We start from the raw sequence: 25,944 nt of genomic DNA, 5'->3' as shown, positions 1-25,944 counted from the left end.
TCTCTTCCTAAGTTGATTTTCTTCTCTTAATTTATAGGTAAAATCTGTATTTTATGATGCAATATTTTCCCGTTAAGGTATGTGAACACATTCAGGCTATGTGCACTTATTGCGGATTAGGCTTAGGAATTTCTGGTTCGGATTCTGTCTCTCCTGGCAGAAAACGCACCTGCGGTTTTTTGTGCGGTTCCGCAGCGTTTTTTTGTGCGTTTTTGCTGCGGTTTTCTTGCGGATTTGCTGCGGTTTTTACCCCTGCGGTTTTCCATAATGGAGTGGATACAAAAACGCTGCAGATTCACAAAAAATAATTGACATGCTATTTCTTTTAGGCTATGTGCACACGTTGCAGATTCTCTGCGGATCCGCAGCGTTTTTTGCAATGCAGAAATGCTGCAGATCCGCAATTGATTTACAGTACAATGTAAATCAATGAGAAAAAAAAATGCTTTGCACACTTCGTGGAAAATCCACTGCGGAAACGCTGTGGTTTAAAAGAAGTAGCATGTCACTTCTTTTTTGTGAATCTGCAGCGTTTTTGTACCCATTCCATTATAGAGGGGTAAAAAACGCAGCAAATCCGCAAGAAAACCGCAGCAAAAACACACAAAAAAACCGCTGCGGAACCGCACAAAAAACCGCAGGTGCGTTTTCTGCCAGGAGAGACAGAATACGCACCAGAAATTCCTAAGCCGAATCCGCAACGTGTGCACATAGCCTTAAACCACAGCAGATTTTCCGCAAAGTGTGCACAGCTTTTTTTTTTTTCATTGATTTACATTGTACTGTAAATCAATTGCGGATCTGCAGCATTTCTGCACCTCAAAAAATGCTGCGGATCCGCAGCAAATCTGCAACGTGTGCACATACCCTCAGTGTTTGCACCAGAAAAGCCCTCCGTGCAAGAACATTATATAGAGGGGAAAATAAGTATTTGATACAGTCCCACTTTGCCAATTTTCCTACCTACAAAGAATGGAGAGGTCTGTAATTTTTATCGTAGGTACACTTCAACTTTGAGAGACAGAATCTAAAAATAAAAAAAAAACCAGAAAATCACATTGTATGATTTGTAAATAATTGAATTGCATTTTATTGGGGGGGGGGGACACATAATTTCAGGTGATTGTTGTCCAAACTACTTACTTTGTTAGAGAAGGCTCCGTCCTTTACTGGCAATATTTCACAGGGCAGTTCGAAATAGTAAGCTGCTTTTATTCCTTGAAGAAAACTTGTGTGTCCTCTAATACAATTTTCATCCTGTGAATGAAAAAAGTGAAAGTTTACCCTGCTGGTACAACTGGGTGTTTCCTGCAGAGCCTTATCTTTGGCAGAAGGCACCTTTTCCCTTGTCTAACAGGTGGAGAGTAAGGAGGAGCAAACATTTCTTGAATGTTTGTTTTATTCACCCTTCAGTGAATAATTCAGGTTGTCCACTCTACTTCACTGCCTGTGAGCTGTCAGTGTGCAATACCTGTATGCGTGCGGCTGTGTGATCTGTTTCATTTGTTCGTCACTGCTCAGTTATTACATTCTGTAAACTGTGCCAATTTGACACCAATTATCAGCTTTAAGAATGCCATACATCTATCAAGACCCAAGAGACAAAGAACCTAGTCTTCCCAATACAGCTAAATGTATTCACTCATCTGGAAAAACTTATGAGGAGCTCCGACAGGAGTGTAATAGGAAAGGGATTCTGTTTGAAGATGAAGACTTCAAAGCAAACGATTCCTCTCTGTTCTACAGTCAGAAACCCAATATCCCATTTGTATGGAAACGGCCTAAGGTGAGAAACGGAAATAGTGTGTAAAAATGTATATTATGTACCGGTAATTTGGTATTGCCACAAGCTGCTAATCATTGGTTTTATCATTGTTTCCAATAAGAATATTTGTAAAAAGGTTTCCTCGTGGTCTTGATCACATTATGTTCAGTGCTGCAATCTAATCTCTTCATTTCAAGCGTATATTAATTAGGTAACTAATGGTTTCCACCATGGGGATCAAGGATTTTAAGTTTCCCATACACATTAGATAACTTTCGATTGATTAATATCAGCTTTGTCAAACGACTCTCCCATACACAGGAGGGCTCACTCTACCGAGACTTTTCTGATGACAGCTTTTCTGAGGGAACAAATATTGGTGGGTCTGGCCAGTGTTAGTCTAAACTTTATGGGGGACCTTTACTTTGTATGTTTCTATTGTTGAATTTACTACAACTACAAATATTGTCTCCCACCCCATTAAAACGACTTGGAGCCATGTAACCATCTTGTGTCGCCTTAATCTTAATAATCCTGACACTACAGTAGTAAATGGTAGCACATACATATTAATTAGTAAGCGGTACCACATTCAGGATAATATATTTTATAATCAGCATCCAAGGATTATACATAATATACTACAAACACATTATAGCAGGTCCCCCACCGGTCCCAAAAATGGAGCTCTGAAATGCCAGCACTGCAAAAAACAGTTCTAATCACTGAGCCACTGTACTGCCCATTAAAGTTCCAAACTGTTCTAAGGCATCAATGTTTTTCCTATCCTACCATTGTTGCAGATTTGTCGTAGATTTGTCACAGACTTGTCGCTTTTTTTGGTACAGATCTGTCACAAAACCTGAAAAGTTTCCTGATGCCAGCAAAGTGAATGAGAATCCTGACTTCTCATGCACATGTTGCTTATTTGTGATTGCAGGTTTGGTGTAGACAGAAATCTGCAGCTTGTCAATTCTTTCAGCATTTTTGCTTCAGATTTCACTCATACTAGCGTGGAAAAATCCGCACCAAAACGCGCATATTAAACTCTGCATTTTTCCTGCCAAGAAATGCAGAAATTTCTGCACCCATGTCTATGTTCGCACATTGCTTTTTCAGCAGCTGAAATCTAATCTCTTGGCAGTAAAAAAAAAAAAAAAAAAGCCGCAGACAAAAAGCAGGTTTTGCTGCTTTTCTTGCTGCATTTTTCAGAATCCCAACTTTCAGCTTTGCTTCCACCATACAAGCATGAACAATGCAAGGTGTTAGGCCACTAATGCAAGACATATGTGAAACCATAAAACATTTTTTCATCATAACCTTTGTTCAGCATTAAGGCTTCTCATGAGAACAGTAAAAACGATCAGATACACCCATTTTCATGAGTAGAAATCTTTATATGGATGACAGTGTACATTTTTATTTAGTAAGCCAGCACGATCAGGAATAGCAGCGTTTTGGACTCAGCACATTTGCACTTAATCCATAATGCTGCTTTCTACATTAGAAGCACAGTGGATGGGATTTATAGAGATTTCATGCTTGATGTGCTTCTATTTATCGCTGTAAACTCACCCACGGCACGGGTTTATGAGCCGCAGCATGTCAATTTCTGAGTTTAGACGCCAGTCAATCCGCGTGTACTGACAAACAAGTGTGGCAATTAGAACACAGCGAAAATACTCTGCTTCAAAAATGTTGCTATTCCTGATCGTAGGGATGTAGCTTTAACCCCTTAGTGACAGAGCCAATTTGCTGCTTATTGATCAAGCCAATTTTTATCATTCTGACCACTCTCACTTTAGAAGATTATAACTCTGGAACGCTTCAACGGATCCCATTGATTCTGAGATTTTTTCGTGATATATTGTACTTCATGTTAGTGGTAAAATTTCTTCTATATTACATACGTTTACTTATGAAAAAAATGGAAGTATGATGACAATTTAGAAAATTTTGCAGTTTTCAAACTTTGAATTTTTATCCCTTTAACTCAAAGAGTTATGTCACACAAAATACTTAATAAATAACATTTACCACATGTCTACTTTATATCAGCACAATTTTATAAACAATTTTTTTTTGTTCGGAAATTACAAGGGTTAAAAGTAGTGATGAGTGAGAGTACTCGTTACTAGAGTTTCTCTGAGCATGCTCGGGTGGTCTCCGAGTATTTCAGCGTGCTTGGAGATTTTGTTTATGTTGACGCAGCTGCATGATATGCTGCTGCTAGACACCTTGAATACATGTGTATATATAAAAAATCATGACATGGGGTCTCCACTATTCTTGATAACTAGCACAGGTAAAGCTAATAGCTGCGGGCTGCAGCTTTATCTTGACTGGTTAGCAAAAATAGATGGGTCTTACTCCGTTTTTTAAACGTATTTAAATAATTTTTAAAAATGGTGTGGGATCCACCCCATTTTTGATAACCATCCAAAGTAAAGCAGACACCTGGGGGCTAGTATTCTCAAACTGGGAAGGGACATGGATATTGGCCCTCCCCAGCCTTATAATAGCAGCCCTCAGAAAAGGCACATCCATTAGATCCTGGTGCTTTTCCCAGCTCTTCCCACTTGCCCTGGTGTGTTGGCAAGTGGGGTAATAGTTTTGAGGTTTTATGTCTGTTATCAAGCCTAGGGGTTAGTAATGGAGAGGCGTCTATAAAATAGCCCCGTATTTAAAATTAAGAAAGACACACACACACACACGCACATTTAATTGAACAAAACACTCCCACAATAACTATTTGTTTACCCATTTATTAATGTTAAAAATAAATCAAATATATACTCACCTGTTTGCAGATAAACCATAATGCTGATGTACCACGATGAGCACCAACTCTGCTACATCTGGTTGCATTGTTGAGCGGTAACAAGTGTTGCCACTCAACCCGGCAACCAGCTCACATTGAACTGATCGAGAGAGCACACCTGCGGTGACATCTTTAAGGTTACCGCTGGTCACACACAGCTGCATTCTCATGCTCAGCTTAGTGCGATCTGGTTGTCTTGGTGAGCAGTAACATTACTGATTTAACCGCTCAGCAATGCAACCAGATGTAGCACAGTTGGGGATCATCATGGTACATCAGCATTATGGATTATCGGCAGACCGATGATTCTTACCTTGATTTTTTATTTTTATGTTAATAAATGGGTGAAAGAGGGGATTTAACAGGGAGTGTTTTGTTCAATTTATGTACTCTTTTCTGTGTGTGTCTTTATTATTTTTCACTACGGGGTTAGTTATGGGGATGTCTGACAGACGCCTCTCCATTACTAACCCCTGGGCTTGTTGTCAGCGGACATAAAACAGCTGACATCAACCTCAAAACTATAACCCCACTTCCAACGCACCAGGCCAAGTGGGAAGAGCCGAGTCTAAGTCCCAGAATTGGCGCATCTAATGAAGGCACATTTTCTGGGGTGGGTGAGGACTGATGTTATTAGTCTAGGAGGCGGCCCCTTCTCAGCCTGTTAATAATCTGCCCATAGCTGTCTATTTAGCCTTTGCTGGTTATTGAACATAGGGGAACCCCACATGATGATTTTATTGGGGGTCCCCCTATTTTAATAACCAGTAACGGCTACGCAGACAGCTGTGACCTCATATTAATAGGCTAGGAAACTTTATGGATATTGGCCCCTTCCCAGAATAATAGCACTAGTCCCCAGCTGTCCGCTTTCCCTCAGCTGGTTAGTAAAATTAAGGAGGACCCCATGCCATTTTTTTCTTATATTCAATTTATTAGCAAAATAGACACACACTTCACTAATTTTCTCACTGCCATATTTATTACTATGGACAGGTGCCAGCTGGTGAATATTCTCATCAGCGTATGCCTGCTCTCGCTGCTATCAGTGAGACCAAGTGTATGCTGATGAGTTGTACTCATCAGCCGATGCCTGAACAGCCATAACCTTTTCACTGCTGGTCACAGCTGCTGGCTCACAGACTGTCATCTGTGTGACACAGCGGGAACCACAGTGCTGTGACTGGCGGTAACATGTAAGGTTACCACATATCAGAACCAGTGATTCCCACACTGTCACACAGATGACAGCGTGGGAACCGCCGGATGTTCGGGCCCCCCATTCATTTGAATAGGGTCTTGTTCGAGTAACATTCTAGCACCCATACTGAACTTTTTTTTTTTTTTAAAGTTCTGTTGGACCCGAACATGCACAGGTCCACTTATTCCTTGTGTATGCAATGTGATGGGTTATTTTAGGTTATGTTGTATTTTGCTGTATACTACCAACAATGTGCTATATAAGTAGTATTATGTCCTGTTAAGTAATCACTGTAATGTCAGTTTTTATTATTGCCATTAATTGTTTGGATGCTGCAACAGATTTGCTCACTACATGAGTAAAGTCAAATCCATTAAGTATATAATGTGACTAAATATACACAGCCCAGTGTGTCACTGAGGAGCAATATGTAAATAGCCTCTTCAGAGGAGCATTGCATAGCCTGTAAGTCTCTTTATTGCCATAAAATGACTGCTTTGCAGTCCCCCAAAGGAGAAATGTTCCTCCTTATGATGGGGAGTCTGTGGTTCAGTTCAATAATACTAATGGTTTTGCGCTGTGTCTTTAAGAAACACATATGGCATAGATAGTTTGCATGTTGAGGTTTGTAGCACTCATAATTGAGGTACGCTATGCTGTAGCTTCATGACAGCTACAAATGGTATGAAGAAAGATGCAGCATGAACTGCAGTCTGTGTATTTTGTTCCAGGGGAAGGAGACCAGACTAGAGATGAGAGAATTTGATCAGGTCAGGGCTTATTCGGCAAGCTACAGTGCTTACCGAATAAGCTGCAGAGGGAACCCGGCTTCTTGGATCTCTCTGGCTGATCAGCTGTTCGGCTGGGCAGCTACATGTGTTGCGGCTGTGTGACAGTCACGACACATGCATGGAGAGCCTGTTTGTTGTAGTTGCGGAGCCAAACAGAAGATCACCCACAGCAATCCAGGGATCCCTCTGCAGCTTATTCGGTAAGTACTATAGCTTGCCGAATAAGCCCTGACCCGATCATATTTGCTCATCTCTAGACCATACTACTTGCTTCGGAAAACTGCCATTAAAATGAATGTGAGGATTGAGAGTATGCATCACAAGGGGATCCGAGATGGTGTCGGACTCACCAGGTGAGGTGGATCCTCCAAGCCCAAGGTACCGGGTGGGAACATGGGCATGCAGCAGATAGATGAGACATGCGGGACACGGACCGCTGAGGGACTGGAAACTGTAGTTAGATATCCAGAGAACTGCTGACAGGCAGCCAGAATGCTGAAAACCACAGTTAGGTTGGAACTGTTCAGGAAATTGCAGGCAAACATGCGGATTCCTGGAAACCACAGGCAGGTGGAATAAATCCAGGAGGCCGCAGGCTGGCAGGTGGATGCTGGAAACAACAGACAGGCAGGAGATGTCCATTAGACCGCAAGCAGGTGGGTTCCTGGGAACCACAGGTAGGAGGAAGACGTTCCAATGACTGCAGGCAGATGGGATGCTGAAAACCACAGACAGTCGAGAGATGTGCAGGAGGCTACAGGCAGCAGCTGAGCAGGTCAAAGTGTACAAACTAACTCATATTCTAGCAACACTAAAGTCTTAATACCAAGACACAGGTATGTGTCTTGGTGAGCCTTATATATGCCTGGGCAGATGCTCAAATGGCATCACATCGGGCCATCTGCAAAGTGTATCTAACCCGCAACTGCACTGCCATAACCTTTACCAATGCTTACTGCCACTGACTGTCCCTATTTTTGTCCCTTACACACAAATATCAGAACAGTGTCAGACATTATTATATTATACAGTGTCAGCTATCATATATTACACAGGTCACACTGTAAACACTAAATGTACCCGGTTTTATTAGGTAGGCATGTACAGGAATGCAGGGCCCAAACCAACCACCTGCACACCCCCTTGCATACCTCCTTCCTAAAACCATGGTCGTCCCCGACCACGCTGCACTGGTACACATGAACTGCAAAAACATGTAAACGCAGTCTATTAAAACATGTTTAAACCATAACAAATATTACTCTTCCCATTAGAGTCCATTGTTCCACTCCACTACGTTTGACCTGTCTTTGGTCAGAACTGGTACCGCGCAGAGCAAACTGTTCAGTTCTTTTCACACCAGCTCACCATCACATGAGCACAACCTTGGCGTAACCCGGCATGACCGTCGGGTTGTCCAGACATCAATATGGGTCGATTTGACCCTGGTCTCCACTTCCTGAGACCCAGGCAGACAGTTCTCCATAAGACTCTCCAGGTCCACTGACCAGTCCTTAACTGACTTGAATGTCCACACTATTCTTCATGGCCCACATGGCCAAATTTCCACAGCTCCAACTGTCTAGGAGTATCCAGTCCATTCTCTTCTGACCCGGCTCACTCATCAGGTCATTCTGCATATCTTCCCCCCCCCCCCTCCTATTTCCGGACCATGGTCCCTTTAAAACATGTGTACTGCTCAGTTTAACTCCTGCAAACAAAATTCAGGTTAAGCAAGGACATTTCATAGATTTTATCACAGTCTCCAGAGCAGCCACACACAGTTCACCAGCAGTCTATAGGGCACCATCTCTTCCTGAGGTCTGAGTCCTGCAATCCAGCAAAACTAGGAGGGGGAAAACGGTTCAACACAATTCTTTAACTGCGGTTCATTCTCACCACACTGACTTCTGGGCTCCTGCCCACGGGACACAGAGCAGTCCCTCACAGCATTACAGGGCTTCTGCCCTCAGGGACGTGGAACAGTGCCAGAATTTTTTTTTCACACCTGCAACAAGCACAACTTGCTTTAAGGACCAGTTACGGTACATCACTGTCCTTCATTCATCATCATCATCATCATCATCATCATCATCATACAAACACAACACACAAAATTAGACCTAATTATAAAAATTGTAAAATCTTAGTTGCTAGAAGCTAAAGACTAGGCGTCCCAAAAAAAGGACATTGGTAGATAATGGGTTAAAGCTTTAAGCCCTTATTGGCACCCAGTATCTCTCTTCTGGACTGAATCCCTTCCAGTTGATCAATTAGAGGAGTTTACAGCAAACCTTCTTACAGTCTAAAATCTGAATGATCTCATACTCTGTGTTGGAATCAGGTGCGGGAGCAGGGACAGTCTTGACTGTAGGAGTGAACCTATTGAAGACCAGAGAGCATAGATGAGAGACATGAAAGGCATTAGGGATTCTCAGAGTGGGAGGTATGGTAGTTTCAGATGGAAGGTAACCGGGTTGACATGCTCAATAGTTTGGAATGGGCCAATGAACTTGGGTGCCATTTTTTGCAATAAACCTTCAATCAGATGTTTTTTTGTGGAAAGGGAAAGCCATACTTTTATCTCCTGGAGCAATGTTGGGCACAGATCAACAGTCTCTATTAGCACTCTTGGATCCAAGAGTCAGAAAGATTAGTAAGGTGTCTGTAAAGCCAACCGCAGAGACCTTCTGCAGTCAGATGCAGTGCAACTGTCTGCAGCCTCTGACACACCCGGACAGTACACCCCTTTCTACAAGTGGCTTCAGGACACTCAAGACCAGGCTTACAGGAACAAGAGGTGTGAAATGAACAAACCAGCCTGGGGGCATTCACCTCTGATGCCAAGACCCACATCCTTACCTCTGGGCCATAACCCTTCCAGTGCACCAAGCATTGCAGGGAACTACTTTGGAGGCGAGAATCTACAATCCTTGAAATCTAAAACTATACATTTCCATCATTGGGGGCAGTGTTAGGGGTGAGGGCTCAAGAGGTTCTGCATATTTCTTGAGCAAAGACCTACGGAAGACATTGTGGATCATAAGAGCCTGAGGTAGCTCAAGACGAATCGCTGCTGGATTATTTACGGCGGTTATTTCATAGGGACCAATAAATCTTCCATGAAGCAACCTTCAACCTGATATTCCTGGTAGACAACCACAGAAAGTCATTCACACTCAGGTCCGGACCTGGCAAGCGTTTTCTGTCAGCCGTACGTTTATACCTGTCTCCCCATAATCTTCAAATTACTCAGAACCCCCTGACACACTGAAGAGAGCGACAAAGCAAAACGTTCATCTTCCAGAGCTCCTGAAGGTACCAAACTGTGGATAGTAACCGTATGCACTAAAGACTGGTGACCTGTTGGTAGTTTCTTGACGGTTACTATTGATAGCAAATTCTGCCAGCGGTAAGTAGGATGCCCAATCCTCCTGATTTTTGGAGACATAACACCTGAGGTAGGTCTCCAAATTCTAGTTAACGCGCTCGGTCTGTCCATTCGACTGGGGATGGAAGGCAGAGTGAAAGAACAGCTTCACCCCCAGTCGAGAAAAGAATGCCCTCCAGAACTTGGAAACAAACTGGGTCCCCCGCTCTGACACCACATCTGAGGGGACCCCATGAAGCTTCACGATCTCATTTATAAACACCCGAGCAAGAGTCCTAACATTCAAATGTACTGGTATTGCAGCGAAATAAACCGTTTTACTGAACCTATCTACATCTACCAAAACCATGGTATGGTTGAGATGTTTAGCCGATTGAAGATATGACAAGTTCTAATGGTCAGTGATAACAGTAATAGGATGGACAGCCCCCTCCAACCAATGTCACCATTCTTCAAATGCCAATTTGATTGCCAAAAGCTCCCTATTACCCATGTCATAATTTCTTTCAGTCAAATAATTTTTTTTAGAAAAGAATGCACACAGATGCCAGGGAATGGACCCTGAGACAACACAGCCCCAACCCACACCTCCAACACATCAACCTCCACAACAAAGGACTGGGAAACACCGGGTTGACTAAGTATAGGAGCCATGGCAAAACAGCTCTTAAGGGAGGAAAAAGCCCGCAGTGCATCGTCTGACCATTTGTAAAAGTCTAACCCCTTCCTTCTCATGTCAGTAAGGGATTTCACAATTACTGAATAATTCCGGATGAATTTCCGGTAAAAATTAGTAACGCTCAAAAAACGTAGGGCCTTCAAGTTCCCTGGATGTTTCCAATCAAGGACAGCACAGATCTTCTCCGGATCCATCCGAAAACCTGAAGATGACAACAGATACCCCAAAAACTGCAGCTCCTGGATGGCGAAAACACATTTTTCTAGCAAATAATTTATCTCTTAATATTTGCAGCACCTGTTTAACATGTTCCCTATGTGTCTTCAAATTAGGAGAGTAAACTAAAATATCATCTAGATAGACCACCACAAACCTACCCACCAAATGATGGAAAATATTATTGATGAAATGCTGACATGCCGCAGGTTCGTTGGTGAGACCGAAAGGCATGACCAGACTCTTGAAATGACCCTCAGGGTCTGAATACTTATGACCATGTGATATTTCAGTTGTGGTATTACAGTGATTGGCTGGCCACACAGCGTCATCAGGTCTATAACAGACCTGATGCCGCCCTGCTCGGCGCATTCAGCTCCGGACTCGGCTAGAGTAGGGAGAGCTGCTGCCGAGATAGGGTCAGATACGTTCTTTTATTAGTTAGTGTGGGTCTACCATCACAGAATCAACAAATTCTGATAAACCAACAGTCCTTTTTAGGACTAATTCGGGGGTCCTGAGATTGCAGCGCTAGGTAGGCAGGGGAGTCTGTGCGCATATCCACATCAGTGCAAGACATGCAGGCACTGTATGTGAGTATATACATCTCACTGCATACATCAAGAGAGTCCATTACTGTCTGCTGCTTCCTATTTTATATACACCTTAGCTGCAGGTATCTGTGGCTAGGATTAATTTTTTTGCACCTGAATCCTGCTAATTTTATTACTAAGCAATTCTGAGCCCCCTTTTTTTTTCTACATTTAGTAGCTTGGTCACACTGCAGTCTACAGCCAGGTCATTTTAATGCAACAGCGTGAAATTTACAATGACCTTTTTGTACCAGGCATCAGATGTGAGTGTGCAGAAAATTCGGGCCTTTTTTTTTTTTGGGACTCTAGTATTTTTTGGAGTGTCTTACAACATTTTTGGACACCATTTTGCTGACCAAAATATATTTAGCTACAGTTCTTATAGTTATCACGTGTTTTCTACGCCACAAGCATCGCATATCATTGTGCTAAATATTTTACAATTTTCGTGCTACAACATTTTTTTTATTTTTAGTGTCATAGCCTACTTATAGACACAATTTTGGTGGGCCCAAAAAAATCCAGGCCACATATTTAACAGTGTTATTTCTCCGTCAGACACCAGATCTATCTGTGCTCAACAAATAGTTGCTTTTCAGGCCTACATTGCACTTTTTGGCCTGTCTGCTACCCTAGGCCTATACACTATTTTGGGATAAAAAATACAGGCCACGTATTGAACAGTCTGGTATCTCCATGAGACTCCTGGTCTATCTGTGCTCTCCAAATAGTTGCTTTTCAGGCCTACATTCCACTTTTTGGGCTGTCTGCTACCGTAGGTCTGTACACTATTTTGGGGTAAAAAATAAAAAAACACAGGCCACGTATTGAACAGTCTGGTATCGCTGTCAGACGCCTGATCTAATTGTTGCCTACAAATTGTGGCAATTCAGGCCTACATTCCACTGTATTTGCTGTCTCTTACCCTAGTTCTGTATACTATTTTTGGGTATAAAATAAAAAAAATACCAGCCACATATTGAGCAGTCAGGTATGTCTGTGACACGCCTCATCTATCTGTGGGCTACAAAGTGTGCCTTTGAGGCTTCCATTCACTTTTTTTGATGTGTGTTACCATAGCTCAAAAAACTATTTTAGGGAAAGAAATAAAAAAACACAGGCCACATATTGAACAGTCTGGTATTGCTGTCAGATGGCTGAGCTATTTGTGGCCTACAAATTGAGGCAATTCAGGCGTCTACATTCCACTGTATTTGCTGTCTGTTACCCTAGTTCTGTATACTATTTTGGGGTAAAAATTTTAAAAATATATATTGAAATGTCTGGTAGCTCCGTCAAACGCCAGATGTATCTGTGGCCTACAAATTGTGTCATTTCAGGGCTACATTCCACTGTATTTGCTGTCTGTACCCCTATTTCTATACACTATTTTTGGGACAAAATAAAAACACAGGCCGCATATTTTACAGTGTGGTAACTTGGTAAAAATACTTCTGCTTCAAGTTGTTATGGCTGCATCAGGACTGTGTCTTAAATGCACCAACTACTACCATCTTTATCTTCTGCCTAGAGGCAGTCCCTGCGCAGATAGAAAGTCTGAGGAACAGAGGGTGAATGCTTGGGCGGTGTTGTAGTCTGTCTCTGGATTATGAAGGCGAAATCTTCTAGATTAAATCATGACTGGAAGAGCCAGAGGAAGAGCACATGAAAGAGCACGGGGCCAGGACTCGCAACTACTGAAGCCTTGTCTTCCTGGGCCAGATTTTGACAATCCATAACCTACTAATTCTGAACTTGTTGGACGAGAACATAAAAAAAGGAGCCCCTGCAGTTTCTAGAACAGAAGCTAGAGATTTTTACATTTTGGCTGTATTTCAGGAGGTGTCAATTGGAGAGCGTGGTGGTCGTAGATGTGACTTCTACTATATGGGTGTTTCCACTAGACAATCCATCCAACATGTTATTGAATCAAAATCTTTTTTTTCTTGCAACTCTGTTCATCTGTGTACAAACTATAAACAAATTGGTAGCTAGACCCCAGTGGGTCTTGTCACAGTGACATGTTAACTACAGTCCACAGATGTTATGTAGATCCGTAATCTCACCTCTACTTTACCAGCATGATGAATTAATAGGAAAAGCACGTGGTATTGATGGAGCTGTTATTTTCTTGCCAAAGAAACAAAATATGATCAATGAGGTGGTTAGCCGCACACCCAATGGAGAAATAGTAAAAATGACAATTACTTACACATTTCAGTTAACACACACTTCACCAACTTGCTTTCACTTTTACAACATTATATTCCGAAGCCTTGAAGAAGATGATGAATATATTGGAAAAAAAATAGGTATGAATAATTATCACCCAAATGATGTTACAGAAGTCAGAACATATACAACCTATCTGTGGGGAAATGATTTACCACCAAAATTTTGAAGTATGAGACGAGTGTCATCTTGTGGATTGATATGAGCCACAAAGTCCTTCAAAGTGAAGCTGTTCTGGATGTAATGTACAATTTGCTCTTGAAAATTAGAACATGTCTTCTATGATGCTTGCATTAAAGAACTGATAGGCTAGATATGTACGAACTCAGGATGACCGGGCTGTGGGTACCTGTGCTGCGCCGGGTCCGGAATTGTCAAGGCTGCGTCCTCTGTTTCTCAGGGGAAGGAATAGGGGAACGGACAGGCCCCATTACCCAGGAAGAGGGGGCATGTTTAGTCAGGAACCTAGCCGGATGCTGAGGGGAAAAAACAGGTAAAGCAGAAGTGAGTCCCCAGCTGTCAGCGTGTGAGCAGCAAGGGGGGCAGTGCACTATGCACCTGAAGCTCTGACCCGGTGATCTAGAAGCAGGGGGGCCTGCTTAAGAGAAAGCGGGTATGAAAGCAGATATTTTTGGTGTGGACAAGCATCGCATAGGAGGCTGAGCAGCATGCTCCATCCTTAGAGCACTGGCGCCACAAAGGGCTGTTCCCATTGGCTCCACCACTAAAAGCGGTACTGCCAGAGAGCAAGGCACCGTGTGCCCAGTGACTGCCAGAGAGCGAGGCGCCGTGACTCCATGACCGTGAGTACAGCGCACGTGTGCAGTGGAGAGAGCCAGTTCATGCCACGTGTTCAGCTTTGCTAACCAATAATTATAAGGCACAGAGGAATGACAGAGGATGTTGGTATGGTCAGCAAGGTACTTCCTCATCATCTTCCCAAACTTTGCCCTCCTTGTGAGAGTCCCCCGCACCTCAGGGCCAGGGCGATGGGAGGGTCTGAGAAAACTCTGAGAACTTTGCCAGTGTTCCACTGCCTCTGTTGGATTGGAGTTGTGTCCCTCTCACCTGTACTCCTTGCTTTGCCAACAAACTGTGTCTCTGACCTCTGCTGACAGCGTTTTCACATGGAAATTTTTTAAATCCAGAAGAAGAGCCCTCTGGTCCTCCAACATTTTAGTACACCTGTCTACCCTCTGGAATAAGAGATATAAAATTCTCCTTGTAGCGTGGGTCTAGAAGTGTCACCAATCAGTATTGGCTATCACCCAAAATGTTGAGAACGCAAGGGTGACGGAAAGGCAGCGAAACATAAACTCAGCCATGTGTGCAAGACTGTTAACAGTCAATACTTCTGTGTCCTCACCAAGAGGATGAGTGACCATGCTCTCCTCCTCCTCCTTGTCCTCAGGCCTCCACAACTTTCGACTAACCTCAGTACTATCATTGTAAATACATCATTGTAAATACACCCCTGTAGTTTTTATCACCCCCAACATTATTGTAGATTGTAAGTTGTCAGGAGCAGGATCTTTTCTTTTTTTAATTCTTATCATTGTTACTTAGTGTAGATTGTAAGCTGTCACGAGCAGGGTCATTTTATTTTGGTTTAATTATTGCATTATTGTTATCGTTGTTACTTAGGACTGTTGTGTTTGAAACTGTTAAACTGTAAATATGTTGGCGCTATATAAAAAAATATAAAAATATTATCATTAGAACACAGAGAAGCAGGATGAAGACGTTAATTGTGGCATCATTGCCGCTCACCATCTTGGTGGATTACTCAAAGTTTTGGAGGATGGTACATATGTCTGACATCCATGTCTACTACAGAGATGCTATGTGTAAAGTCAGAACTGAATACCGATGGCCTTGTTGATGATGGTAGTCATCAACTGCCCTTTTCTGCTCACAAATCCTTTCCAACATCTGCAGTATAGAGTTCCATCATCACATCACAAACCAATTGGTGAACCAGAAGCTGCAAACGCTCCTGAAGCATGGCAAGGGCGGATGAAGCTCTGGCTGACTTTCTAAAATGGGTACACAGAGTGTCGTACTTTCCCTAGCAGATCCGGCAGCTCCATGTCGCTTTTCATAAATCGTTGAACAATGAAGTTAAGCACATGAGCCAGGCATGGCACGTGTGTGAGCTCGCCTCAGAGCAGCCACCAGGTTCCAGCCATTGTCACACACGACCATACCTGGCTGTAGGTTCAGTGGTGTCTGCCACAGATCTGACTGCTCTTTCAGAGCTGTCCACAAGTCTTCAGCATTGTGTGGTTTGTCACCTAAGCATATTAGCTTCAGCACAACCTGTTGCCGCTTGGATGAGGCAGTGCTGCAGTGCTTCCATCTTGTGACTGATGTGCTACTTTCCGAGATGGAGGCTCAAGAGGAGGAGGAGGTGCAGGAGCTGTAGACTGTGGGGGCAACCCAGATTGATGTAGGGCCCACAATACTCGGGGTTGGGAGGATGTGCACCATCCCAAGGTCATACTGGGTCCCGGCTTCCACTATGTTAACCCACTTGTCCAAGTGTCTGTGGTTAGGTGGACTTTCCCAGTAACAGCATTGTGAAGGGCATGGGTAATGTTGTAGGCCTGTGTATTGCTGGGATGGCACACCGGGACAAATAGTCCCGCATGTTCGGGGCCTCGAGGTGATCCTCGACTCTGCCCTCTCTTTCAAGTTGCATATCCAAGCCCTTGCCTCCTCCTGCTCAGTACAACTCTAAAACATTTTCCAGGTCCGTACATTCCAAGAAAATGTAAAAACGTTTGTGCATGCCCTCATCATCTCCCGGCTCAACTATTACAACCTTCTACTCTTTGGCCTCCCCTCTAGCACTCTTGCACCACTCCAATCTCTCCTAAACTCAGCTGCCTGAGTAATCCAACTGTCCCTCCATTATTCCCCAGCCTCTCCTCTCTGCCAGTCCGTTCACTGCCTTCTTGTTGCCCACAGTTCTAAACCCTAACTATGACATGCAAAGCATTCCACAACCTGTCTCCTCCATACATCTGTGACATGGTCTCGCAATATCTGACTGGGTCATGGCTTCCTCTACGCTAACTCACTGTGCCGTCAGCGAGATGTACTGTACCTGCCCACAAGCACTTGTCCACATATCCATGGTTAGGTGCACTTTCCCAGTAACGGCATTTTTGAGGGCCCGGGTACTGTTGTGGGACACATGCTCACTTGTGTAATGCCGTGCAGGCAGGCCAGGAGAAATTGTGGTGGCTGGGCACTGAGTACCTTGTGACGGTTGTTGCCATCAGGTTGCGGAAAGCTTCCGTCTCACACGAGCCTAAAATGCAAGATTTCGAGCACAAGCAGATGAGAAATGTGTGAATTTAGTACCGTGCCCTGTGTGGCATTGGCTGCATATTTCCGCTTGTGTTCCAAGGACTGGGATATGGACAACTGAACGCTGCACTGGGACAAGGACGTGGACGAGCTTCTTGATGGTGCTAGTTGAGTTTGTGTGCAACTACAGATTCAGGGCAGGAGGCATCTTTGCATGCACCATAGACAGGGGATTGGCTTCCACGCACAACAGCGGAAGAAGCAGTGGTATCACCCGCAGACACTGTTCATGGAGCCTAGTGTTGGGCCAACAAAGTCGGGTGCTTTCCTGCCATGTGCCTGATCATGCTGGTGGTGGTTATGCTTGTAGTGTTGCTACCCGTGCTGATGCGGACATGGCCAGTGGTGCAAATGTCCTTTTTGGGGTTATCAGCAGAGTCTTTAAAAAACAACCAGACTGTTATGGGGACATTCAGTGTCTTCATCTCCCACACCACCTCCTCACCTCGACCCCTGTCTTTTGGTGTTCCCCAAGGCTAAGTTCTAGGACCCCTACTCTTCTCCTTCTACACCTTCATCCTGAGACAGCTCATGTAATGGCACGGTTTGTAATATCATCAGTACGCTGATGACACAAAGATCTACCTATCTGTACCCGACATCACCTCCTTGCTGACCCAAATCACACGTCTTCCCACTATTTCATTCTTCTTTTCTGCTCACTTTCAAAAAGTGTACATGGACAAAACGGAATGCATCGTCTTTCAACCATCTCGGGCTGAGTAGACATGAGAGCTGTGTATGCATCATTTGGTACCACTTTAGTAAGAGGGAAAGTTTGCCCAAGAGAAAATGAATTTCCAGACATTCACGGCCTTTTTTGAACATTGTTTGCAGCTGTGATCTTCATCTTCTTGGTGAGGATGTGGTAAAGTTCAAAATCATCATCAATACCATCATTGTCCATATCTTGTAAAGAGCATATCTGGTGTTTCCCAGGTTCTTGGTTATCTACATTTAGTGGCATTCCTTTAACACTGTTCGTTACACTTGAACAAATAATTTTCGGCTGTGACATTTGGATATTATTGGTAATATGTATGGGTGAAGATGAAGAACCTTGTGCCATGGGTGTGTTGATAGTTACGGATGGTGCACTCCTCTTTAAACTTAGTTTTTCATGAGCATCCATCACTTTGGTTTTCCTCCAACACTGATCTGCTTTCTCTAATCTCACTAAGATGTTGCACTTTGCCCTTTATACGGACAAGTGAGTCTTTGGCAACATATTTTTTACGTGCATTTTTTATGCCGAGCTTCACATGCACATCTGTTACACCGATCTTCTGACGGCCATGAAACACATTCGGATAATTGGTGGTGGGCCGGCTAAACAACTAATCATTGTAGGCTGTATCCTACATGTCATATCTGCCATAGCCGTCACCATGCCCCTTTTCTTGATCAATTCATCCAACAATTCGTCAGGCATATTTTTAATAAAAACCTGCACCTTCCCAGCAGCAACTGTGTCGGAAACCACGTTACTGTTTTCCAAGGTGTTTATAATGCGACTAAAAAAAAAAAATTTACACACTATGTTGATATATGTGGGGGAAATGTTTGTCATCCCATACACTTAGTGTATGGGCATTCCAAGTATAGGTGAACCGCTCCTTTGTAATGTGAAAGTTTTTTTATGAAATACTCATCCTCGTTTCTTCCAAGGGGGGTTGTGGTGCGTGCAAATTAGGGGCAGGTCTTGCATTCACTTCATGGACAAACTTTATGGTAATAAAAAAAAAAATAATAATGGAAATTTTTGTTTCATGTAGCCATCCAGTACGTGGTTTCAAAAGGTTATTGGGGTGCATGTAACATTGGAGCAGGCCAGGCCTTGCATTCAGTGCATAAGCAAACAGTCTGAGAGAGAGACTTTCTTCTAATGGGAACAATTTTGTCATGAGGCAAGTACGTCTGCTGAAACAGTTATTGGGGTGCATGTAACTTTGGTGCAGGGCAGGCCTTGCATTCAATGCATAAGCAAACAGTATGGGAGACACTTTGTTCTAATGGGAACAATTTTGTTATGATACCCTCAAGTACGTCTGCTGAAAGGGTTATTGGGGTGCATGTAACAGGACAGGCCTTGCATTCAATGTAACAATTTTTCAGGAGGCCCTCCTGTACGTCTCAAGAAAGGGGTATTGAGGTGTGTCCTAATTTTTGGCAGCTCAGCCACTCACTGCATAGGCAAAAACAGTATTGGAGACCCACTGTTTAATGGCTCTTTAAGAAGATTAATGTCGCCTGATGCCCCTCCAAAAATACTCTGTGACTTTAAGAGTCTCTCCTTCATAAATGAAACAAGATGTGTCTGCTTATGTGTCACACACCACATGGCCAGCTAGGGTTGTTAAATGTTAGAATGACATTACCCAATGAATGCATTTGTATTGGTTGAAATCAATGCTAAAGTTGAAAAACGCATCAAAAACGCTGCGTGTGAACATAGCCCAAGTGGTGGATGAACATTTTTGTTTGGGGTTAATAATTTTCCCTTATATACAAGTCATTACCCTGGAAAGGATGTACCTTAACATACAGTACAGACCAAAAGTTTGGAGACACCTTCTCATTTAAAGATTTTTCTGTATTTTTTTTTTTTCTGTAGTACATTAGCTATGTTTAAGAGGTTGTTCGATCTAAAATGAGAATTTTGCAGTCACTCTACGTGCAGCCTTGTGAATCCTCATATAGTGCGCATGTATGTGATATGCATACTTCCAACCAGAAACAGACTAGACTGTTTCTGCCCCGCAAAATGCCCTTGTATTAGGTGTGTCAAACAGTCTAGTCAGGTTCTGGCTGGAAATATGCATATTACATAGCTGCATTCCTGTGACTCCCATTTCCGACACTGACATTGGCCAATCCTCTCAGTGCGTAGTGTGCGCGCTGTTAGGATTCACAAGTCTGCAGTCACATACAGTATGTGACCAAAAAGAAATGTTTGTCTCATAGTAACAGTATTATGAAAACTACAAATGTAATGAAATGGAGAATACCATAAAGGGAATAGGCGAAATAGCATAATAAACACTTTATGAAATAATAATAACCATTTATATGTATAGTGAAAAGTCTGTTTAAAAGAGAACTAAAGAGACCATTGGTCCCCCAAAGGATACTCACCCAGTAGTTCTAATATATATAGCTATTAGGAATTTTTAACTTTGGCTTATAGACCAGAATTATCAAATTAAATATATACAGCTCTGTAAATATATACAGTCATGGCCAAAAGTTTTGAGAATGACACCAAAATTATATTTTCACATGATCTGCTGCCCTCTGGTTTTTATTAGTGTTTGTCTGATGTTTATATCACATACAGAAATATAATTCCAATCATATTATGAGTACCAATAGGTTATATTGACAGTTAGAATGAGTTAATGCAGCAAGTCAATATTTGCATCGTTGACCCTTCTTCTTCAAGACCTCTGCAATTCTCCCTGGCATGCTCTCAATCAACTTCTGGACCAAATCCTGACTGATAGCAGTCCATTCTTGCATAATCAATGCTTGCATTTTGCCAGAATTTGTTGGTTTTTGTTTGTCCACCCGTCTCTTGATGATTGACCACAAGTTCTCAATGGGATTAAGATCTGGGGAGTTTCCAGGCCATGGACCCAAAATCTCTGTTTTGTTCCATGAGCCATTTAGTTATCACCTTTGCTTTATGGCAAGGTGCTCCATCATGCTGGAAAAGGCATTGTTGGGCGCAAAACTGCTCTTCGACGGTTGGGAGAAGTTGCTCTTGGAGGACCTTCTGGTACCATTCTTTATTCATGGCTGTGTTTTTAGGCAAGACTGTGAGTGAGCCAATTCCGTTGGCTGAGAAGCAACCCCACACATGAATGGTTTCAGGATGCTTTACAGTTGGCATGAGACAAGACTGGTGGTAGCGCTCACCTCTTCTTCTCCGAATAAGTTGTTTTCCAGATGTCCCAAACAATCGAAAAGGGGATTCATCCGAGAAAATGACTTTGCCCCAGTCCTCAGCAGTCCACTCCCTGTACCATTTGCAGAATATCAGTCGGTCCCTGATGTTTTTTCTGGAGAGAAGTGGCTTCTTTGCTGCCCTCCTTGAAACCAGGCCTTGCTCAAAGAGTCTCCGCCTCACAGTGCATGCAGAAGCACTCACACCAGCCTGCTGCCATACCTGAGCAAGCTCGACACTGCTGGTAGTCCGATCCCGCAGCTGAAACAGTTTTAAGATACGGTCCTGGCGCTTGCTGGTCTTTCTTGGACGCCCTGGAGCCTTTTTGACAACAATGGAAGCTCTCTCCTTGAAGTTCTTGATGATGCGATAGATTGTTGACTGAGGTGCAATCTTTGTAGCTGCGATAATCTTCCCTGTTAGGCCATTTTTTTGCAGTGCAATGATGGCTGCACATGTTTCTTTAGAGATAACCATGGTTAACTGAAGAGAAACAATGATACCAAGCACCAGCCTCCTTTTAAAGTGTCCAGTGATGTCATTCTTACTTAATCATGACTGATTGATCGCCAGCCCTGTCCTCATCAACACCCACACCTGTGTTAATGGATCAATCACTAAAACGATGTTAGCTGCTCCTTTTAAGGCAGGACTGCAATGATGTTGAAATGTGTTTTGGGGGTTAAAGTTCATTTTCTGGGCAAATATTGACTTTGCAAGTACAGTAATTGCTGTTAAGATGATCACTCTGACATTCAGGAGTATATGCAAATTGCCATTAGAAAAAATGAAGCAGTAGACTTTGGAAAAATTAATATTTGTCTCATTCTCAAAATTTTTGTCCATGACTGTACAGCTCTGGCAAAAATTAAGAGACCACATCAAATCTCTGTCAAAGGCAGTGTCATGATCATGCCCTAACTGGGTGGCATGAGCGAGGGGATTGTGGCCCCGCTGTGCCACAAACAGACTACCCTGGAAGGGGCATGACTAAGCAGCTAACTTGGTGTTCACTAGAGCCTTTGATGGTGAGGTCAGGCTTGTGCGGCTGGTAGCTGCCAGGTATGACTCCAGAACGGTGTCTGACTGTGGCATCTGATCCCTCTGAGGGACTGAACACTATTAACAGGTGGAAGCAGGTATGGACGAGCATAACTGGTACTCTGGCGGGCACGGATGGCACTCTGGAAGGCAGGCGGGCATGCCTGGCACTCTAGCGGGCATGCCTGGCACTCTAGCAGGCAGGCATGGCTGGCACTCTGGCAGGCAGGTGGGCACGGCTGGCACTCTAGGCAGGCGGGCACGGCTAGCAGGACTGGAACTGGTTTGGGTAGGATGGGAACATAGGCAGGTACGTGTGGGATAAGGGAACAGGAAGAGACCAGTTCAGACTAGAGGCATAAAGGATCAGAGAACTAGACAGGAGGGACAAGGACACACAGGGCGCAGAGTGGGAGCAGAGCAAAGCCACACGATGCGGAGAGCAGGACAGAGCTGCAAGAGATGACACGGGCGTGGAGCAGAACCTCAGGAGGCGGAGCAAAGACCAGAACCGCAGGAGGCGGAGCAAAGACCAGAACTGCAAGAGGCGGAGTAAAGACCAGAACCGCAGGAGGCAGAGCAAAGACCAGAAGGAGTGAACACAAGGAAACACACAGTGGAATAGGAAAGGCTACAGACAGAGATACAAATGGACACAGGTATAGGACTAAGTTCAGACAGGGTTAGGAATGGGACAAAGCACAGAAACAAGGACTCAGGCCAGGCTCAAAGCCCCCTGGGTGGCTGGAACAAGCGACACACGAACAGGCAAGGGTACAAAGCCCCTCTGGGAAAAGCAAAACAGGACCTGGCACCTCAGCAGCAAGACACTAACTGAGGAAGTTAGTTGCTCAGGCATCCCCCTAAGGGTGGGAATATCTTAAGTACCTGATGCCTCTTGGCAATTGGCAGGAGAAACTTTAGGAAGGTGCACACAGTCTGTATAAGAAACAGGAAGTGCCGGGGCCGCCACCCTAAGCATACAGTCAGGAAGTATGCATCAAGCAAGGACATGAGGCCCAGAGCATGGAGCCGGAGATATAGAATACACCGCACACTGTAGGCATATATGATGCAATGGTAGTGTAAATTTATTAAGGACATAAACAAGGAGTAATAAATGTTGAAAGCGACCAGAAGCAAATGACGTTTCGGCTCTGCCAGAGCCTTAATCATACAATCGCTAGAATAAAACAAAAAAATAAAATCCAATAAATACAACATAACATATAAATTGCAAAAATAAAGCAAATGGAGGAGAATAGTCCCAGAGAAAAAAATCAAGATAAGCATTTAGGACAACAAAGTGAATCAAAGAAAATATATACAATGATACTGTATGACATAATATAACACATAAATTACTGCAAACACCAGTTTTATCCCTAAGAGGGGAAAAGATACTTAGAGAAGTAGAGAGGCTTAGTAAGCTAGACCATATGGTTACACTCCAGCAGAGTGAAAAAAAAGGGTATTTTACCTTGGTGCAGATTGAGGAAGGGATAGGAAAGAATCCTGGGGTAACTTGGAGCAAACTGAAAGAAACGGTAACTGTCATTAAACCGATAAAAGAGTAGATACATAGAAAGGGTAAGTGACATAAAATGTACCTCCGTTATGGTGTGATGTCACTATAAGAAGCTGTAAATACTCCCTGGTGTGGGGTCTGTAAATAAGTGGGACGTGAGTTAACGCCAGAGGAATAATTAGACCTTGTCTGCTAATGTGTCTCGTACGGGCCCATATGAAGGCATAAATACCTGCTTAAGCTGCTGGATGAGCGGCGCTCCCGCGCCCTGCTGTGCCAGTGTAGCGTGACAGGTAATGTGGGGAGTTATATGCACGCTGATGCTCGTCAGACCGGAAACGCCACCTCCAACCTGGAAGTGACGCTTTGAGTTTTGGGAGCGGTGTCTGCGCTTGCGCGGCCAGCGTCTGTGTGCGTCCCTAGTTACCAGGGTGACATGATGTAATATCCTGGCTGACGCTGCGATAGGAGGACTAAAGCTAGCGCCATGTAATGTGTATGTGACCGGGGAGAGGGAGGCTGATGAAGCAAGTAGCTGGAACAGAACCGAGCACATAGAAATAAAATGAGAATTTGTAGGGGGACCTGATGCTAGTTTCTAGAATGAGAAGTGTAAATGAATACTGGACCCTAAGAGAGCGGTCACTTGGTAATAATAGGGAGGATAAAATGAGAACGTTGTCTGGTATAATACAGGGGATTTACATGCTGTAATAGGTGGGAGGGGTAACTGGATGTAAGGTAGCACTCACCAGGGTACTCAGCGTGTCTGGAAAGCAAGGGGGACAAAAAGAATAATAATTAATGCATGCTCTACAATAACCAGTCAATTTCCCTATTAAGCCCTCTGGGAAAGAGGGTATCCAGAGTATAGATCCAGTATGTTTCCCTCGACTTGAGGTGCCTAATGTGATTACCCCCCCCCCCCCCCGTCTAGGGCGAGGCACCTGTTCAATGACCTGAAATTTTAGTTGTTCTACGGAGTGTCTTGCCCTAGAGAAATGGTCAGGAAGAGGAAGCCACGTCTTCCCACAACATATAATCAATTTGTGGCTTGCTATCCGATCTCTGACGTGTTGGGTGGTCTCCCCCACATAGAGGAGACCACAAGGACACTTGATTACATATATTGCAAAGTTTGTTTCACATGTGTAAAAATTGCGGATGGGAAAGGATTTCCCAGTCCTAGGGTGAGTGACATTATCTGACTTAATTACGTTGGACAATGCGGCACAATTAAGACACGGAAAAGTGCCGTGACGGGGTGAGCCGAGAAATCTTTGGCTGGGTCCTATGCGTGTACTGCCTATGTCGGCTCTGACCACCCGGTCTTTAATGTTAGGGGGTCTCCTGGTGCTCATGAGTGCAGGTACTCTAAAGGATGCAATCTCTGGATAGGCCCTACCCAAGAGTGGCCAATGTTTCTTGATGACGGAATATATGCAGCGCCCCAGAGTCCTGGTCGTTGCAGTACTGTGGCTCCGCCACTAAGGGGAGCTATGGTACGTCTGATGGCACTGAAGGGGTTCATCTGATCAGGTATCACAGACACCAATACATTTCACCGCCGGGCCTCCAGGGGGAGCTAAGGGTTCTATTTACTAGGCCACTCTCCACACACTGGTAAAACTGGGGGTCAGGCAGGAAGTTAGACAGAAAGCTGACTGGGTTGGAACCAGGCAACACCTTGTGGCAGAGGGTGTTGCAGGGGAAGATTCGGTAGGGTCCCTGTCAGGGGTGGGATCCTGACAGAGGCTTGGCAACCTGAGCGAACGTAACGGGACCGTGCCTGCACAGTATAGCGGCGGTGCCCAAGGAAGGATTAGAAGCGAGATAGATTGTGCTGAGTGAGAAACGAGATCAAAGCAAGAAGGAGAATACCAGTAGGGGTCGTGCTGTAAGACCGAGGCAACATCCTACTGAGGCGCAAACAACCGGTGGCCGGAACGCCGAAGGAAGTATTTCTATATACAGCTTCAGGCAATACTTCGAACCTACGGCAGGACAGTCAGTCTTAGGCGGGCTGTCTCACCTAAATCACCTATGCAGTCTTGGGGGGCAACTTGTGGAGAGGGGCAACTCTAGGGTCCCGGAAGAGCTCCGAGCCTACCCGTCAAACGGGTGCCGTCCTAACCGTAACAACAGGGAGGGACGGAAGATTAGCAGAACATCAACTAATCGTGTTGTGAGGGAACTTAAGAAACAGACACAACAGTTGTGGGGACTTTCCGTAAGCACAGCAGGGAAGGACCGCAACACATAGCGCTAGAAGGAAGGCACAGATTTCCACCTGTAAAGAGAACCCTGGAGGTGCCATTGGACCGGCCGGACTTGCGCAGCCTGGTTATCCGGATTCCGGACTGAG

General features: G+C 44.1%; 1 protein-coding gene and 1 long non-coding RNA gene across 2 annotated transcripts in view; one reads left to right on the top strand and one right to left on the bottom strand.

The window, feature by feature from the left end:
* The window catches only part of LOC143807486 (uncharacterized), a 74,958-nt gene extending 73,703 nt beyond the window's left edge, over nt 1-1,255 (bottom strand). Inside the window, exons 1-2 of the long non-coding RNA XR_013221741.1 lie at nt 1,144-1,255; nt 964-1,027 (exon numbers count right to left, since the gene is read on the bottom strand). This is a non-coding gene — a long non-coding RNA (uncharacterized LOC143807486). The remainder of the gene's footprint in view (nt 1-963; nt 1,028-1,143) is intronic.
* A 93-nt stretch (nt 1,256-1,348) lies between these two features.
* CAPN9 (calpain 9) overlaps nt 1,349-25,944 on the top strand; it is a 260,696-nt gene continuing 236,100 nt past the window's right edge. Inside the window, exon 1 of the mRNA XM_077289096.1 lies at nt 1,349-1,786. Coding sequence (XP_077145211.1) covers nt 1,574-1,786 — 213 coding nt within the window. The 5' untranslated portion in view covers nt 1,349-1,573. The remainder of the gene's footprint in view (nt 1,787-25,944) is intronic.

Source organism: Ranitomeya variabilis, chromosome 2, assembly GCF_051348905.1.
Source record: "Ranitomeya variabilis isolate aRanVar5 chromosome 2, aRanVar5.hap1, whole genome shotgun sequence".
NCBI lineage: Eukaryota > Metazoa > Chordata > Amphibia > Anura > Dendrobatidae > Ranitomeya > Ranitomeya variabilis.
This window is presented reverse-complemented; position numbering and strand designations above follow the sequence as displayed.